At 32.8% G+C, this 17,436-nt stretch overlaps 2 protein-coding genes across 2 annotated transcripts; both read left to right on the top strand.

Moving 5' to 3' along the window:
• The first annotated feature begins 7,718 nt into the window (after window positions 1-7,718).
• LOC145579403 (transcription factor bHLH162-like) lies at window positions 7,719-9,883 on the top strand. The gene is made up of 3 exons (XM_081636649.1): window positions 7,719-7,876; window positions 8,538-8,858; window positions 9,815-9,883. The coding sequence occupies exons 1-3, from the start codon at window positions 7,742-7,744 to the stop codon at window positions 9,881-9,883; spliced, it is 525 nt and encodes a 174-aa protein (XP_081492775.1). The 5' UTR covers window positions 7,719-7,741.
• Window positions 9,884-11,179: 1,296 nt separating this feature from the next.
• LOC145578220 (uncharacterized) lies at window positions 11,180-11,830 on the top strand. Its single transcript, XM_081635579.1, has 2 exons — window positions 11,180-11,518; window positions 11,561-11,830. Exons 1-2 carry the CDS (start codon window positions 11,180-11,182, stop codon window positions 11,828-11,830), a joined length of 609 nt encoding a protein of 202 aa, XP_081491705.1.
• Window positions 11,831-17,436: the final 5,606 nt, after the last annotated feature.

Genomic DNA, 17,436 nt, shown 5'->3' with positions numbered 1-17,436 from the left:
AAGTTAGTTTAGAATTCTATTATCGATAAAATACCAATATTTCATATGTACAAATAAAATTATAATTTTATTCAAAAAAATTATTAGATTTAATTCTAAAAAATTATCACATAAATTTATTTTTTATATCATAATATTATATTTTGGAGTGAAGGAAGTAGTTTAAAGCTTAAAACATCTATTTATAATATATACTAATCGGTTAAAATTATATACTTCACAATCTAATAGAATTGAGACCTGTCAATTAGGGTTGGGTCATGAATCATCTTGGATTTGATCACTTCAGGTTACGAGTTAAGAAATGTTCAACCCTTACCCAAAGTTTTGGGTTTAGGTCAATTCAACGTGTTTTGAACATTTATTTTATTTAGTTTATTTTGCTAATTTTTTTATTTTTTAATGTATTAAGTCGAACATTTTCATCAACATTATTATTAGTCATTACATGTCTACTAGATAACAAATCGTCAGAAAAGCACATCAATTCCTGACTAATTTTTTTTTTTATCAATGATATGTTTTAAAATTTGACATATAGATTATGAATTTATCTTAAAGTTCAATAAATAATATGTGCATCGCACAGGGCATAAAACTAGTTAATAAATAAAGATATAATTTATCCAAAATTTGCATCAACATACGTGTTTAAAAGAAATAGAGCATGTATTTTAAAAACGAAAGGAGTACAATCGTTTTCATGTGCCTCTTGCGCTCTCTAATAATAACAACAGGCCATCTAATAAGACGATTATCGCGCAATAGTCCATATATGCATATTTTTAAAATTAGTTATCGTACTAGTACTACCGAATTTCATTCATCAAGCAAGCAATCAAGCATATTTATACGGACTATGACTTAAAGGTGAATATTAGTGGAAAAGTTGGCTACTAATTACAGCAATTACGGCTTATTACGAGTGATCGATGACAGCAACGTACAACACTAATAGTTTTATTATTAGTCATTGACATGCAACAAACGTACGCGACAGAAGTACAAGAGATTGTAAAACATGAGTAAGAGGGCGACCAGGATACCTGCCCGGGAGTCTGTGGTCGTGGAAAGCTGGTTGTAGACTTGTAGTTTGCTAGAGCACGTTGAGTGATATAATGTGCGATAGGGAAGTTAGGATTAGTACTAACTTCCCTATCAAATTCTAAGTGTGATTAAGTGTTAGAGGACCATTTCAATTATGAGAAGCTCAAGAGTATATTTTATTTAATACCTCTGATTTTTTTTAGTTGCAACTTTAGGGTATTATTTAAGAGATATAAAATATTTCAAAGTTGCAACTAAAAAAAATCGAAGGTAGTATATTATATCATGTACAAAGCATACTTTTATTAATATCATAGGGTCTTATAGTAACTTGTCCAAAGCTCTTTAGCACACTTATTTACTTATTCTAAGTGTGAATAAGTGTAAGAGCCAGAATTATCTTTTATATTATATCATGTCCCTACACACAAGAGCTCATCGGGCTTAAAGTGGTGATGCAGCATGGACCTTCCGCATACCTTGCGAGAAATATTTCAATAGAAAGTGGGGGTGGATGAGATTTGAACCTGTGACCATATTAGATGACCATCTCAACCAAAAGCTTAATTAACCTGATAATTGATGTCTAGAAATATGTTTTATACTCTATCAATAAAGAAAAAAAGTATTTTTTTTATTTTATTTTTTTTTAATTTATCGGGTACAGTACAATGAATAAATTAACAAGACATTACACATCATAATTTTCCTTTAAAAAAGGTCCTTGAGTCTCCTAATACGAGAAATAATAAACATAAAGAAGCTACATAGAATTCCTCAAAGAAAAAAAAAAAAAAAAAAAAAAAAGCTAGATAGAATGTTGAGCTGAAATATTTGGTATCCATTTTTTAATTTAGTAGCTTTCGAGATTTGAAATTTGAGGTGTCAACATTATAATACCATGAAAATGTTACAAATGACGGCACTTGATACAATAATGGATACCTCATTCCATAGTGTAAAGAATAGGTCCTCTGGGCCTCCCTCCGGCTCAACGAAATATTGCCCTCAGAAATGAAAAAGTTTTTATTCTATTGCATGTTGTTAAGATAGAACTAACGAATTCAACCTAGCTAGCTTAATTCCTATACTTGTGATTGCCAATGTGCGCTACTATGATCATCAACATTCACTTGATTTTGGAAAAATTCAAGTTCATCTTTGAGATAAATTGTAAATATATCTTTTATCATAATATAAAGTTTTTCTTTTACTTTTTTAATAAAATAAAAGTGAACTAATAAAGTAGTACAAAAATCAATTTATAAAGTTATAAGGAGATAATTAAACTAGAATATTAATCTCAGATATTAACCTAGGCTCCATTATTGATTTTCTATACCATTTTGATTTCCAAATTAAATCCATCATGTTTTCCTAGTTTTTTTTTTTTTTTTTTTTTTTTTTTTTTTTTTTTAATAATTTAATAAGCTAATTTTTAGATGATTTCTTAAGATTAGAAAACTAATATAAAAAAATTTCTTGTGACCTAGGCCTTAACACTAGATTAAAATAAGTAACACAACCTTTATTATAGTTTTGCATTGTACTTATATATATACTTGCACGCTTGTACAATTGTACTTTAACAGTTATATGCGTGCGTATATAAATGGATTGTTTAAATGTTATACGCTTGCATGTTTGAATGATGTAGTCCATGTAGAATTTAAAATAGTGATTAGCTTAGATTGTTCTTTTATGGATTATAGTGACGTACACATTCCTAAATACGTGCTCCATCTATTTGCACATAACACATCCATTATATAAAAGTATTGGATTCACTATAAATTTTATGTGCAGCCGGCAACATGCGTGAAGCCTTTCAGCGATCACTACGCAAATACGTACTTGATCCGTTAATTCGCTGCTTTATATATGTAGAGGTAAGCTCCATATAAATGCCGTTACAGGTTGCAAAATCTTGGTTCCCTCTAACTCTGATCTCTAGGGCTTGCAAACTTGCACGAATGATCTGTAACGCGTATATAACAATAAATCTCAAGTGACCAATACCGAGTCACAGCTCATACATGTAACAAGGTTTAAGCTAATATAAATGAACATTTGTTCGTTCTATAACATTCTGCTCAAGGATTACTTAATGTTGATTTATCCCATCCTCGAATTTTCAATTAACGATATCTTAGATCAAGGGTGACTTTAGAAAGGTTATAAAGATGTTACATATCTGCATCTCTTCGTAAAACACTAGTCAGTTCATGCTCCCTCGTCAGTTCTTTCTAGTATTTTCATGCAAAGTGTATAGAGTTTAACAAATACTTAGCCATTCCTAATTAATTACAAGAGCGTAATTATGATTGTGGTTGGTTCAATTGTTAGCTTCTTCCTTCATGAACCGATGAAAGCATCCCACCTACTTTGATTATTCCACAAGTATTTCTTTTAGATAGTTGGAGACTTTTATTTTATTTTATTATCATTTAATTTTTTTTTTTTAAAAAAAAATACTTATTACATACTCGTATTTATTTGCTGCAAATTCAGGAAATTGGAAACATCACGGTTGGAATATTTTTTTTTATTTATTTATTGTAATTACTTCATTTTGGCTATGTTTGGCAACTCATTTATATGATAGGGTGTAATTGTAGTCACTAGCTAAAACAAATAAAACTTAAGAAGCTATAATATTTTAGTTCCTTATAAAATTAATTTTAGGAAAATTTGTCAAGAATAAGTCAACCTATATATGGTTAGCTCAAAATAAGTCAACATTTTAATTAACCCAAAATAAGCCAACTTTTAAAGGATATTTTCTTTTAATAAGTCAAATGACTTGCGGCTACAAAATAAGTCATTTCTTTTATTTTTATTGAAAAATCATTTATTTAATTATTTAATATGTATTTTTTTTTGAAAGAAAAACCCACCACTACAGATCTTCCCCCACCCCCACTCCCACCATGGTCCACTGCACGCACAGTCGGCACAGACCATCGGCCTCCCCCATGAATCTCTTTTCTTTATTTCCCCACCCACTCTAGCCCCTCCGCCCGATCCCTTACCCCTGATCGGCTAACCCCTTTCGATCTTTTCCCCCTCCGACATCAACCCTTTTCTCTACCTCTTCTCTTAACACCGGCCTTAGTGGCCGAGACCATCACACCGAAACGTACTTGAAAACCACCATAACCACTTGAATCCCCACCATATCCTCCAAAATATGTACCACCATATCTACCCGAAACATTTCCCCTAACCACTGCAAACCTGAAACACGAAAAAATAGAGAGAGATTGGCCAGGAGTAGAGGTGGCGGTGGTGGAATGAAAGAGAGAAAAAGGATCGTCGGTAGTGAGGGGTGATCGGCGATCTGAAACCCTCTTGAAACCACCATAACCATGTGATGTCACCAGCGGGAGTGGGATGCAGTGGGGGGGGGGGGGGGGGGGGGGCTGCTGTACGTACGGTAGAGGGAGGGGAACTTTAAAAAAAATTGATTAAATCAATTTATTTTGATTAAAATTTTAAAATAACCAATCACATTATGACATGTGGCATACTCAACCTAAACAACCGATTACCTTTGACTCATTTTGTAAAGATATCGTATAAAGGTCGACTTATTTTGGTTTAATCAAAAGCTTAACTTATTTTGAGTTAACCACACAAAGGTTGACTTATTTACGACAAATTTTCCTTAATTTTATTAGACAACATAACACATTTAATCAACAATCTTATTAATGCATGGGCTAATTAAGTCGTCATGCGGGCTGCTTATACCTAACATGGAATAGTAGACCCACATTCAATTGTCGGTTCCCTCTAGGGTTTCTTCATTGGGAGAATTTTTCTAGCCTCCATTGTTAGGTTTTTTAAAGTTTTTATTAAGGTTTTCCTTCACTATTCTCCCTTTTCTTTCCTTCTCCTTCATCTCTTTTGTTTCTTGTCTCGGTTTTGAATCTTTGTATAAGACTTCCACTGGTGTTCTTACTGGTGGTAAACCCCGGCCAACAAAACATTTCAATTGCTTTCAATAGATAGATCTCATCCTTGAGATGGTGGTTAATTATTCTATTTTGTTTAATTTCTTTGTTTTTTTCGCCCGGCAAATTAAGATTGAAGATCTAGGGTTTCATAATCTTCAAAAGTATCTAAAGGGCCCATGATGAAGATTTCACCCAAACGACTTTGGGTCAGTGAGTTTCAAGTTGAATTATTTCCAACTTGCAGCTTGTATTGTTTTAGTCGAAGAATTTCATTAAAGCGATTATTGATCAAATCTGCGATGTACTTGGAGAAATAACTAGATAGGCTCACTTTTTGTTATTTTTAATGATCGTTAGGTGGTTTATAACTTACTATATGACTTATGATTACCAACAATGATAGCTCTTTCATAATGGTTGTTTTTGTTAATTTGTTGTTCTAAAATAATTTCTATTTAAATGTGTTTATATTTGATTATTTTATTGTTGATTAATATCATGTGGTCGATGATACCCAACCAATATTAAAATTATAGCTCCACCACTGATGATGATGTAGTCCAAAATCAAAGATCACTTTGTACATTTCGAATGAAGAAGATTTTGCGTACAACGGAGTCACGTGAGTCTGGTTTATAATGCACACATTCTTCCCCCACCCAATGCCACTGCTTAGTCCCCTGTCGGCGGCCGGCAACCCTCCCCCTCCCATCCCCCACCCAATGGATCGTGGAATGACACAGTCCACTTCTGTGAATGGCATGGTATTACATGTCATCGAGGCCAGAGAGTGAAAAGGTTGAAACTACTCTCTTCGAAGCTCACATGCATGTTTCCTCTCTCCATCAGTAGGAAATTTGAGCTTCTTGAATGAGTTGTCCCTGTACAATAATACTTTTGGTGGTACTATTCCTCCAGAAATTTCAACAACAGTATATATGTGCCTGACGAATATTATGTAATACCTGACCAATATTATCTAATGTCTGATCAATATTATCTAATACCTGACCAATATTATGTAATTTCTAATACTAATTATCTAATACCTGACCAATATTATCTAATTTCTGACACTTATTATCTAATTTCTGATACTTATTATCTAATATCTGACTAATATTATCTAATTTCTGATACTTATTATCTAATACCTGACCATTATTATCTAATACCTGACACTTATTATCTAATTTCTGATACTTATTATCTAGGAAAATTGTTCCATGTACCCCCGAGGTTTTAAAAAATGCACCGTATACCCTTGAAAACTTTTAAATGCACCGTGTGCCCTTGAGGTTTGTATAAAATTGCATCAAATACCCTTAGACTCACAATAAATGTTAATTTTGTTAAATTGAGACTCTCTAAGCATCAAATTATTACAGTTTATTACTTTAATGCTAAATTATTTAAGTATAAGTAAACTTAATTAATAAAGCAAATTCTAACACCTAAAAATTTAGGATTTAGAATGATCGACGGAGTTTAAATTTTGATTTAATTTATGCTTTTAGGCGGTTTTACTACATAAATATAAAGTACTAAAAGTGAGTCAGTGTGTGGGCATGATTTTAGTTTGATAAGTCAATGATATGTGCATTTGTTAGAGAATTAGGGTTATTTGGTGCATTTATTTACAAACATCAGGGGTACATGGTGTATTTGAAAGTTTTCAAGGGTACATGGTGCATTTTTTAAAACCTTAGGAGTACACGGAACCATTTTCCTATTATTTAATATCTGACCATTATTATCTAATTTCTAAATTTTTTTTTTTTTTGTATGATTGGACTCACGTGAGTCCGTTCTACACAATACTTTTCCTTTCGGATGATATCACCTTCTATTGTTGAGTGACGTCTAAGGCCCTATTATAACCGTCCAAATATATACATTTATAAATGAGCACATACATGTGTAACTTAAGCATGCACATATTCACTCAGTCAAACGATTTCTGGATTGTGTCAATTTCAGTCATTAATAACCAATCATCAACCATTCATCTCACTATCTGAGTCAATGGAAGGAAGTTTAATTTTGACCATAATAGACATTAGTTCCCATGTACTAATTCTAAGAATTAAAGTTCCTTGGACGTCCCCATGGATATATAGTAAAACATCCAGCACATTTAGTTTTTATTTCGGCTATATGTTGAATAACGTTGATGTAATACAAGGAGACCACAATGCATAATTATCCCTATAAATTTAAGTGTGAAACATAAACTATTAACCTTTTAACTTGTTCCCATTATGTCTGTTATATCTTGACGTTTACTTGTAGTACGTACTTTCCTTATTATTGTTATGTGAAAACCACAATTATATAATAATAATAATAATATTATATTATATAGTTGTAGTTTATATATATTTCGTCACATGATGATGCATATATATAGTCAAGAGTCGTCAACAATGATTTGTCAAAAGCTGGAATATATGCGCAACAACCCCACACCCTTAACCTTTTTTGGACCTTAAACTTTTGCTTTCTTCATTTATTCCCTCTATTATTATAAGGTAATTAGTTAATCCCTTCATACTACTAGTAATTCATAAAATATTAATAATTTTATTTTTGGACTTTTTTGCCCTTTTATTTTCTTATAAATACCTAGTTATTGCAGTGACATGAAATAAACACACACTCACTCTAAGTATTAAGTGTTCTATTACTTAGTGTTACGGAGTAGTATTTTCTTGCAAACTAGCTCATCAATAACAATGAAAAGATCCTCTAACTCTTCTTCATCCAAAAGAGATAGGAAAACCATGGAGAAAGAGCGTAGAAACCAAATGAAGAACCTTTGTTCCCAACTCAACTCACTTGTCCCCCATGATCCCTCCTCCTATCCAAGGGTCTCTCTCGATCAATCTTTTTTTTTTTTTTTTTTTTTTTTTTTACATTTTACGTCATTAGTATTGCATTATACTATATTGTGCATCATAATACTACCTCGGTTTAAATTTAGTTGCAGTCACTACTAGCTAGTCTAAATTATACTATATGACATAGGAATTAATTATTCTAGACGACAGTCTCACATATACCTTCAAAACCCTACTTCCACCCTGTGAAAGGTGAGAGACATAGCGTAGTTTAATTATATCACTAACCTAGTCTATTTTGTAGTTGTCGAATTAAATAATTATTAAGTTACAATTTAGTGTAACAATATATTTAGCATTATATAATTTGAAGATAGAAACATACGAAATCAAGTTTTTCGTAATTTTTTGCATGCTCTAGCTTCAAAACCCTATTTTTATCTTATGAAAGGGGGGAGGTTTGTACTTGATAATATTGGTCGGTTATAAAAAATTTAATTGATGATGTTCTACTAATCAAATATTCACCACCCTTACCACAACAAATTAAATTAAAATGGTGCAACAAATTAAGAACAAATCAAAGGATTATATATTTCGCTCTTTCATAACAACACTTACATATGATCAATAGTTATGGTTCTAAGTAACATCTTTAATTTCAACTAATACGTATATGAATTGTATGCAGGCGGTTCCTGATCAAATTGGAGACGCGACAAACTACATAAGGCAGCTGCAAGAGAACGTGGAAAATTTGAGGCAAACTAGGGATGAACTGCAGGGAGCCGGAGGATCAAGTGGGAGTGGAGGGGGTTACTCCACGAATTCGCCGGTCCAAATAGAAGTGAATGAAAATGGGAGCGCCTTAGAGGTGACTTTGGTGACTGGATTGGAGTGCCAGTTTGTATTCACTGAGGCAATCCGAATTCTGCATGAGGAAAATGCTCAAGTTGTGAATGCAAGTTATTCTGTTGCTGAAAACATTGTCTTTCACACCATCCATGCACAGGTATATATATGTACGTAGTTTATTATTTTATAACAAGTACACAGTTATTATAAATACTACGTAGTATTATACTATGATTTCAAGATGGGTAAAATATATGAGAAAATTAGGGCATGCTCTAGCTTGCTTACTGATTTTAACTAAACTTAAATTGGGTTTACTAATTTAAAATGAATTTTTTAGAAGCTTGATTTTCTCACTGTTAAAAATTGATAGTTTCTAGTATATTTAAATTAAAAAACAACAATGTAACTATGATTGTGTTGATTATAAGATTACAAAACCAAATAAAACCACTACTTATTAGTAATTACTGTACCGAAATTAACTTCTGATTGGGGTACATGTTTAGTTGCAAAATTGAACAACAACCACATTTAAGCTTCCTCGTATGAAATAAATTTAATATCTTATTAACCCAAATTATTTTATAATTTATTCAGAAAGTGAACATATATTTTTTTTTTTTTTTATAAATCTATATATATCATTATGTATATAATTGTAAAGAAAATACAGTCCAATACAATACTAATTGTTACACACTTACACCGTCCATAATAATAAGAGTGATTAGAGTGGTAATTATTATGTTTTTAGAAGAAAAAAAACAGTCCTATTAGGTTTTTTTTTTCCCTAATAATATTTGCTAAACAAAAATATTTTTATTTGCTGATCAAGATTGAATGCCACAACCGAAAATACCCTTGATTAATTCTTAGTTTCTTATAAGTGGAATTGATTTTTGTCAATTAAAACGAAGTACATTCTTAATAGTGGAATTGATTTATATTTATTTTTTACAAAAAAAAACCTAACTCGAATGGGTTTTTGTCATGAATTAAACCTATATTATGAAACAATTCCTATCTTGTATATCTTACCAGTATACCAAATTGGAATATATATTTTAAAACTTGAAAAATAACATTGATTTTATAATTTTTTAATTGTAGTTGGGTGAAGCTGCATCAAGCAACGCCGTTGCAAGGATTACTCAGAGGTTGAAGAACTTTGAGCTCTAAGTGTTGGGTTTGGATATATGCTGATTTACCTAGGCATGATGAAAGTTTATGACCTAGGATCCTTAATATAATATGGGTTTTATAAGTAATGTCGATCATTAGATCTTGATATAATAATTTCAAGTTGTTCTTATGTGTTTTACATGATGATGGATATCATCTATCTACTAATATAAGCTAGTGATTGTCTTGTATTACTGTTATGCTTCTGATTCGACGTAATCAGGCTTTGTAATATACATCTATATGAAAAGCTTGCAAGAAATGTCATTTGTGACAACTTTGTAAGGTTAATCATGTCCCTTGTTAACATCTTCTCATGTTTTTATAGTATTTGGAAGCAATGTTATCTTCATGCATGTTATTGAGAGCACACAAGATACCAAATCATTGTTACTAATTCGCCTATGAATTAACTCTGATCTCTTTATTTGGAATCAATGTTATATTCATGAATGTTACTGCTGATGAGGTTTATGATTAATAGTAGTGGTTTTATGATTATACATGATGACGGTTTAAAAGTGTTAAGCAAAAAATGCATTGAGCTAATATAATATAACTCCGAAAAATACACTAAAACAAACACAGGCCCTTTAACATTTTGACTATAGATTAAAGTACATTGAGCTAATCATCACCGAAAATAGTTAAACCAAGGCGTGTAAATAATGTAAATTACGGAGTATTAAATGGAGGAAGTATATTCTAAGGAAAACATAGAGTATTGAAGATCATATAATGTGTAGGTCAAAGGTCAATAAAATTATATACTTGAAGGTATAAATCAAAGTAAATACATACATACAAATTTCTAATACACAATTTTTAAAAATAATTAATCTCAAAACGTACACTATAAATATCTTTAGAAAGACTGTTGAACAAGATTCATTTTAAAATATTTCCCATTCTGGAATTAATTAAATAAGACTACTATACACATATCAAGAACAATTTTCTTAATTTTTAAATGTTTATATAATGCTAGAGCTTTTGATCAAGGGAAAACTATGGAGATATAAAACATACTTGTATAAACTATACATAGTAGTATAGTACTAGGAATTTAATCCATACATTCTCAGTTTTACATTTTTAAGTTTTACGGAATATAATTCTTTCGTGGTATCAGTTAGCTAGGGTTTTCTTCTCTTATTCCGCTCGACCCTAACACTCTGTTTTTCTGCCCAAATTCCCTATTTTCCGTCTTCTTCTTCCTTTCTCCGGCAACCTCACAATGTCGGACAAATCTTCCTTTCATCCCGCTTTTACTGTATTCCAATTATTCTTGCAATGGAAAATGTTCATTATTTTACTTGGGCGGAACTCTTCAAGGTTCACGCACGCTCACACAAAGTTCTTGATCATATCATTCCTCCGGCCAGAGGTAAGGAGAAGGCTCCTCCCTCCACTGATGAGGAGAAGGAATTATGGTTGACTTTGAATGCCACAATTATCTCGTGGATATATTCTACCATCTCTAATGATCTTTTGCAAACCATTATTGAACCCGATGCTACGGCTATGGATGCTTGGAATAGATTGCGTGACATATTTCAAGATAATCAAAATTCCCGCGCTGTCGCTCTTGAACAGGAATTTTCTACCACCTCTATGGAGGATTTCCCTAATGTCTCTTCATAATGTCAACACCTTAAGACCTTGGCTGATCAGTTGAAGAATGTTGGGGCTCCTGTCTCTGAAAGTCGAATGGTTTTGTGTTTGGTAGGAGGTCTTACAAAGGCCTATAGTGGTGTCGGCATGTTAATCCGACAAAGCGACCCATTTCCCTCGTTCTATAAGGCCCGTTCCATGCTTACTTTGGAGGAAGCGGGGATGGCCAAGGAAGCAGCAGTCGAGTTTGCCATGATGGCATCTTCCGGTGAATCACAAAAAGTTTCTGATCAAACAGGTGGTTCGAAGGGCAGAAACTCGGGTGGATGACTCAATTCCGCTGGCCGGCGTAATTCTGGTGGCAGTTCCGGTGGTGGTCGCGGTGCAGGCGGCGGCAATAAAACCAGCAAGGGACAGCAGACGGTGGTCGAGGGTCAGGGGTAGCATCCAACCCGACCTCCTCTCCTTCTTATTGGCAGCCTCAGTTTGCACCATGGGGGTGGGTGAATGGGGCCTGGCCCATGCCACCTTGCCCATATCCAAATCAGGGATGGGCCAGGCCTATGCAGCAGCCGCCTAATGCTCCAAGGATCCTTGGACCGAGACCACCAAATCAGCAACAGCAGGCATATGCATCTCAATATGGGCAATCTTCCTCGTCTACTCCAACGGACATCGAGGCAGCTATGCACACCATGACTCTTGCTCAACCGGACTCGTCATGGTACATGGATACCGGTGCAACCTCCCACATGACGTCTTCTTCCGGCAATTTCTCGTCTTATTTTAATTTGAGCACTCATTCTAATAATGGCATTATTATTGGCAATGGCAATACTATTCCTATTGTTGGCTATGGAAAATCTTGTTTACCCTCCCCTAATCCTCCCCTTTCCCTCAACAATGTCTTACATGCACCCAAACTAATCAAAAACCTTATATCTGTTCGTAAGTTTACAACCGATAATTCTGTGTCTGTCGAATTTGATCCTTTTGGGTTTTCTGTGAAGGATTTTCGGACGGGGATACCAATAATGAGGTGTAATAGTCATGGAGATCTCTACCCTCACTACAAGAAAATCACCTTTCCGTGGCGATTATAATGACTTTTAGTATCGATTGTTTGTGCCACAAAAACTTTCCCCAACAAAAGGGTATTCGATACAAGATCCCATGTTGCCTTAGCCTTCGGTAGCGGTTTTTGCATTCGTTGGGGTTGATCCTTATATTCGATACGAAAAACTAGATCCAAGCGTGGTGAATATTGTAGCGATTATAATCGTTGTAAATTCCTAATCATACCTCAACTAAGATCACATATGATAGCAATTGTAATCGAGGCTATTGCTTTATGGTTGCGTTTGTAATCGACATTATTTGTTAGCTAACGTAGTGACTACAAACACCACCGTTGAAACTTATCGTAGCGAATACAATTGTTACTATTTGTATCTATTGTGGCGAATGAATCGATACATATGGTAATTTTGGTGGCACTTACAATCAACACTAATGCTTAATTATAGTGTCAAAAGCAATCGACACTATTTAGTTCTTAATGTAGCGACTATAATCGATACTAATAGTACTTATTATAGTGTGAAAGATTGACAATTTTAGTATTTAGAAGTAACAAGCATTTGTAATGGATATTAAAATGCATATTATAAGTTTCCACACTCAAAATTATTATAACATTAAAATAAATATTATAGCTCATAATTCCAAAGTATTTACAAATCTCACTTCAAATAGTGCAAAGAAAAAAAATATTTCTGTAAGTAGATGAAAACAAATACTCTAAGAAGAAAAATGTAACAACTACTTAGTATATAATAGTGTAGATAATGTAGAAATTCCCTAAAGAGAGCCGAACTTCATCATATCCAATTTATAATCATCTGCATAAAAAAGAGGCAAAAATAAGTGTATTGATACAACTCTAGAGATATGGAATATGCACTTTAACTTATTATAAAATATTTGTTACCTGATGTCAACTAAAGCATTTGCTGATCAAGTTGACACGTCTAACCGGTAAAATCGTCATAATCCTATAAAATCAAGCCATTGAGATTTGTAAAATTTTCAAACATCTTTAAATAGATAACTTACTATTATCAATAATTAACATGAAACTTGCAACTCTAACTTATTAAGTTAACACTAATTACTAATCTAGGTAAAAGGCAAGCAATCCAACAAAGTATCTTTGATTAGTAAGATAGATTAAATAACTTACTGATTCATCTACATTGGCTCCTTCTTCAGATGATGGTTTTTTTGGCAGAGTATTTGTTAGAAATTCAACTAACTTAGAGAGATTATCCTCTAAATATTCTTGTCTCTCATGCATCTGTTTCATGTCTTCCTTTGCCTTCTCATGCATTTCTTTCAATTCTTTTTGATGTTTTTCTTGTATCACCTTGATTCTCGCCTCAATTAAATTCTCAAATTGCACATTGTCACCATTATTTGAAGAAATCAAACGTAACTGGCTAGTTGATGAGTTATCCCTTATAATAGACGAACTAACTCCAAAACCAACTCCACGCAGTTTGCCATGCTTTTCCGGCTTATTAATAACTTGATCATATATATCACCTGACCATGCAATTCTTCCTTCAGATTGTTCAACACCACCAGGAATTTCTGCTAGTTTTGCCTTCATCAACTCCTACATTATTCAATTTTTTTTACAATTTTGCAATAGTATGTAAAAAAAACGTAAGTAGGAGTGTTCTGAATGGTTCACTTACAACAGCTTTAGCTGATTCTTCATCTATCTTTTTTTTATCCTTTGTCTTTCTATCCTTATGAGTATCAATATAAATTTGTGCACGAGAAGGCTCCACACCATTAATAGTCTGAAATCATTAACAAAATTCAATAATGAGATAATGTTTCTAAGTAAAAGCAAAAGTAAAAAGAAATTAAAAAACTCATTATAAAACCTTTTCAGCTCTTCTGCGAGCAAAACTCTTCCTTCCAGAACAATGAGGCATTTTTTGTTTCTGTTGGTTGTTCCTATTCATAGTTGCACGCCTCTAATGAATATCAAACACACATATTGACAAGTAAGAATATTAGTAAAGTTTACTATATAGCACACAAGTAACAATAATATAGCCTTAAAAAATAGCCTAATATAACATAGTGGACTACATTTTAAACTAATTAACATGCAGAATGATTTTTCAGAAATTTCGACAGCATCTCCTCATAAAATGGGAATTCTAAATTTATTAAACCTGATAACAATCCTGCTTTTTATATATCCAACAAACAACTAGTACAATATTTCCCAATATCACAACAAAATAAGTTAAAAATAAAAAATTACTCCAAACCAACACTAAAGGGACATAAATTTAAATAGGAAAAGCATACCTTAGTCTTATCTTGCTCCCAATATGTAATTAATTTCAGCCATTGATCTATAGGTACACGACCAGGCTTGTTTTCTACTAGTAGGTTCCTATTATGCTTGTTTGGCTCATAATACTCGGCCTTTAATTCTCCTCTAAAATCTTTCACTCTTTCTCCTATAGTCTTTAGAATGAAAGGTTCCCCAATACATGGAAAAGTAAAGCGTGCCTGTAAATTAACAAAATAACAATAATAATCAAAATTTAATATTACTCCACAACAACAATGACAACAACAACAACAACAAAAGAAGTAAGATAAGAGAAAGGAATAAGGTTATTCTAAATATTACCCTTATCTCATCCATGCACTTATCTTTGTATTCCTTTGGAACCAGTCTCCAATCAGGATGTCCTTGTGGTGCTAGCTCTGGATTTCTCCCTATGGTGCCTATAAAACTAGCTAAAAGAGTACTTTCTTCACCGATAGGTTGTCCATAACGATTGAATTTGACAACCCACTTTTCCTCCGGGGATTGGTTCCAGATGTCAGCAAGAATAGTTGGACCTCTACGCGTCACTGGATAAAAAAATTCACAAGTACATAATAGTAGACAATAAATAAAAAAAATGGCAAAAAAAGGCTTATTTTATTTTTTATTGTACAACTAGTTTAAGGCAATTACTTAGATATAAGTCTATAATACTCCTTCACAATCACACATTATCATCCAAAAAATTAATATTTTTCTTTGTTTCATTTTTTTTTTCTGGAAATGTGGTAAAAGGAAATTACTAGATCAAATGCATACCAGAATTTTCTTCACTACCTTCACTACCCTGATCATCTTGCATTGATGGATCCATCTCATTTTCTATGGTTGTTTCTTCTCTAGACATTATTTGTTGGACAGTTTCCATATCTGTATGTTGAGTTTCAGCTATTTCTGTTGAAGTGGAAGGATTCTCCACAGATACTCTGATCTTGTTCAAACGCCTTTTTTTGCCATCTTGATCTGAAAATGCTCTTAAAGACAATTGAAATATTAAGATAAAACATATTGATTAAAGATATCACAACCAAGCATTATATAAAAAACATATGTAATAATCAATGATAACATATGAGTGAAAATTTTAAGATATAAAAAAAGACACTATAAAACAAATAAATAACATATTTAAAAAAAACATCACTTACCTAGAATATAATTCCCAAGAATACAAAACCAGTAAAAAAAATTAAAAAAAATCATACTTATACTGTACTAAGTTTTTCGACAACATTCATGCCTTGTACATCACTCGACATCCAAGTTAAGTCATCAATATCAATCTCAACATTTTGCTGATTATGCACACAATTTGATGTTTGAGTTTCATTAAACTCCATTAAGTGATTTGGTTCAGAGTCTTCATCACCCATATCAAAAGTATCTCTTGGCTTTACTGGTATAGGAATATACAAATCCTGTGTAGTTCTATCCTGAACATATATAACTTGACGCACTTGAGAAGCAAACACAAAAGGCTCATCAGTCAAACGATCTCCAGAATACATCGAGCGACTCAAATTAACTAAAGTAAATTTTAACTTGTCTATCTTTATCCCACTTGCATGATTTATATCCGCCCAATCACACTTAAATAATACAATCTTAAACTTATTATAATAATTTAGCTCGATTATATCATCAAGAACCCCATAGTATGTCACTTCTCCCACAATAGGACGTGTGTCTCTAGTGCTAGCATAACTTTGTGTTTTTGCTATGACCATGACACCGCTATTTTGTGTCTTCTTATTCCTTTCATAATCCTTAGTACGAAATCTGTAACCATTATTGGTATAAAAGATTGTAAAAAAAAACATAAATTAAAAAAAATGTAAACTAATAACAATATAAGGATAAAATGCATTAGTTACCTCTCAATAGGATACATCCAACGATAATGGACTGGACCGGCAATTATAGCCTCATCAGCTAAATGCACCACCAAATGCACCATTATTGTAAAAAATGTTGGAGGAAATATTTTCTCCATATTACAAAGTGTTATAACGACCTTTGACTTAAGATCGATTAACTCTTGCACAATGAGTGTTTTTGAGCATAATGCTCGGAAAAAATCACACAGCTCAATCAACACCGAGGCCACTTTTTCAGTTACACTTTCTCGCATAGCAAGAGGAAGCAATAATTGCATCAACACATGACAATCATGGCTTTTAAGCCCACTCAACTTTCGCTTCATTACACATCGGGAAATGTTTGATGCATAGCCATCTGGAAATTTAACATTCTCCAAAACTTCACAGAAACGATCTTTTGCCGCATTACTTAAGTTATAAGGGGCAGGAGGCAAATAATGTTTTCCCTTACTACGTTCAACAGGCCACAAATGTTTTCTTACTCCAATCTCTTTTAAAGTACGACGAGCTTTCAAGTTGTCCTTTGATTTTTTTGGAACATTCAAAAGAGTATTTATTATGTTGTCACACACATTTTTCTCCATGTACATCACATCAAGATTATGACGCAATTGGACATCCTTCCAATAAGGAAG

This window comes from Chenopodium album, chromosome 14 (assembly GCF_948465745.1).
Source record: "Chenopodium album chromosome 14, dcCheAlbu1.1, whole genome shotgun sequence".
Lineage (NCBI taxonomy): Eukaryota > Viridiplantae > Streptophyta > Magnoliopsida > Caryophyllales > Amaranthaceae > Chenopodium > Chenopodium album.
This window is presented reverse-complemented; position numbering and strand designations above follow the sequence as displayed.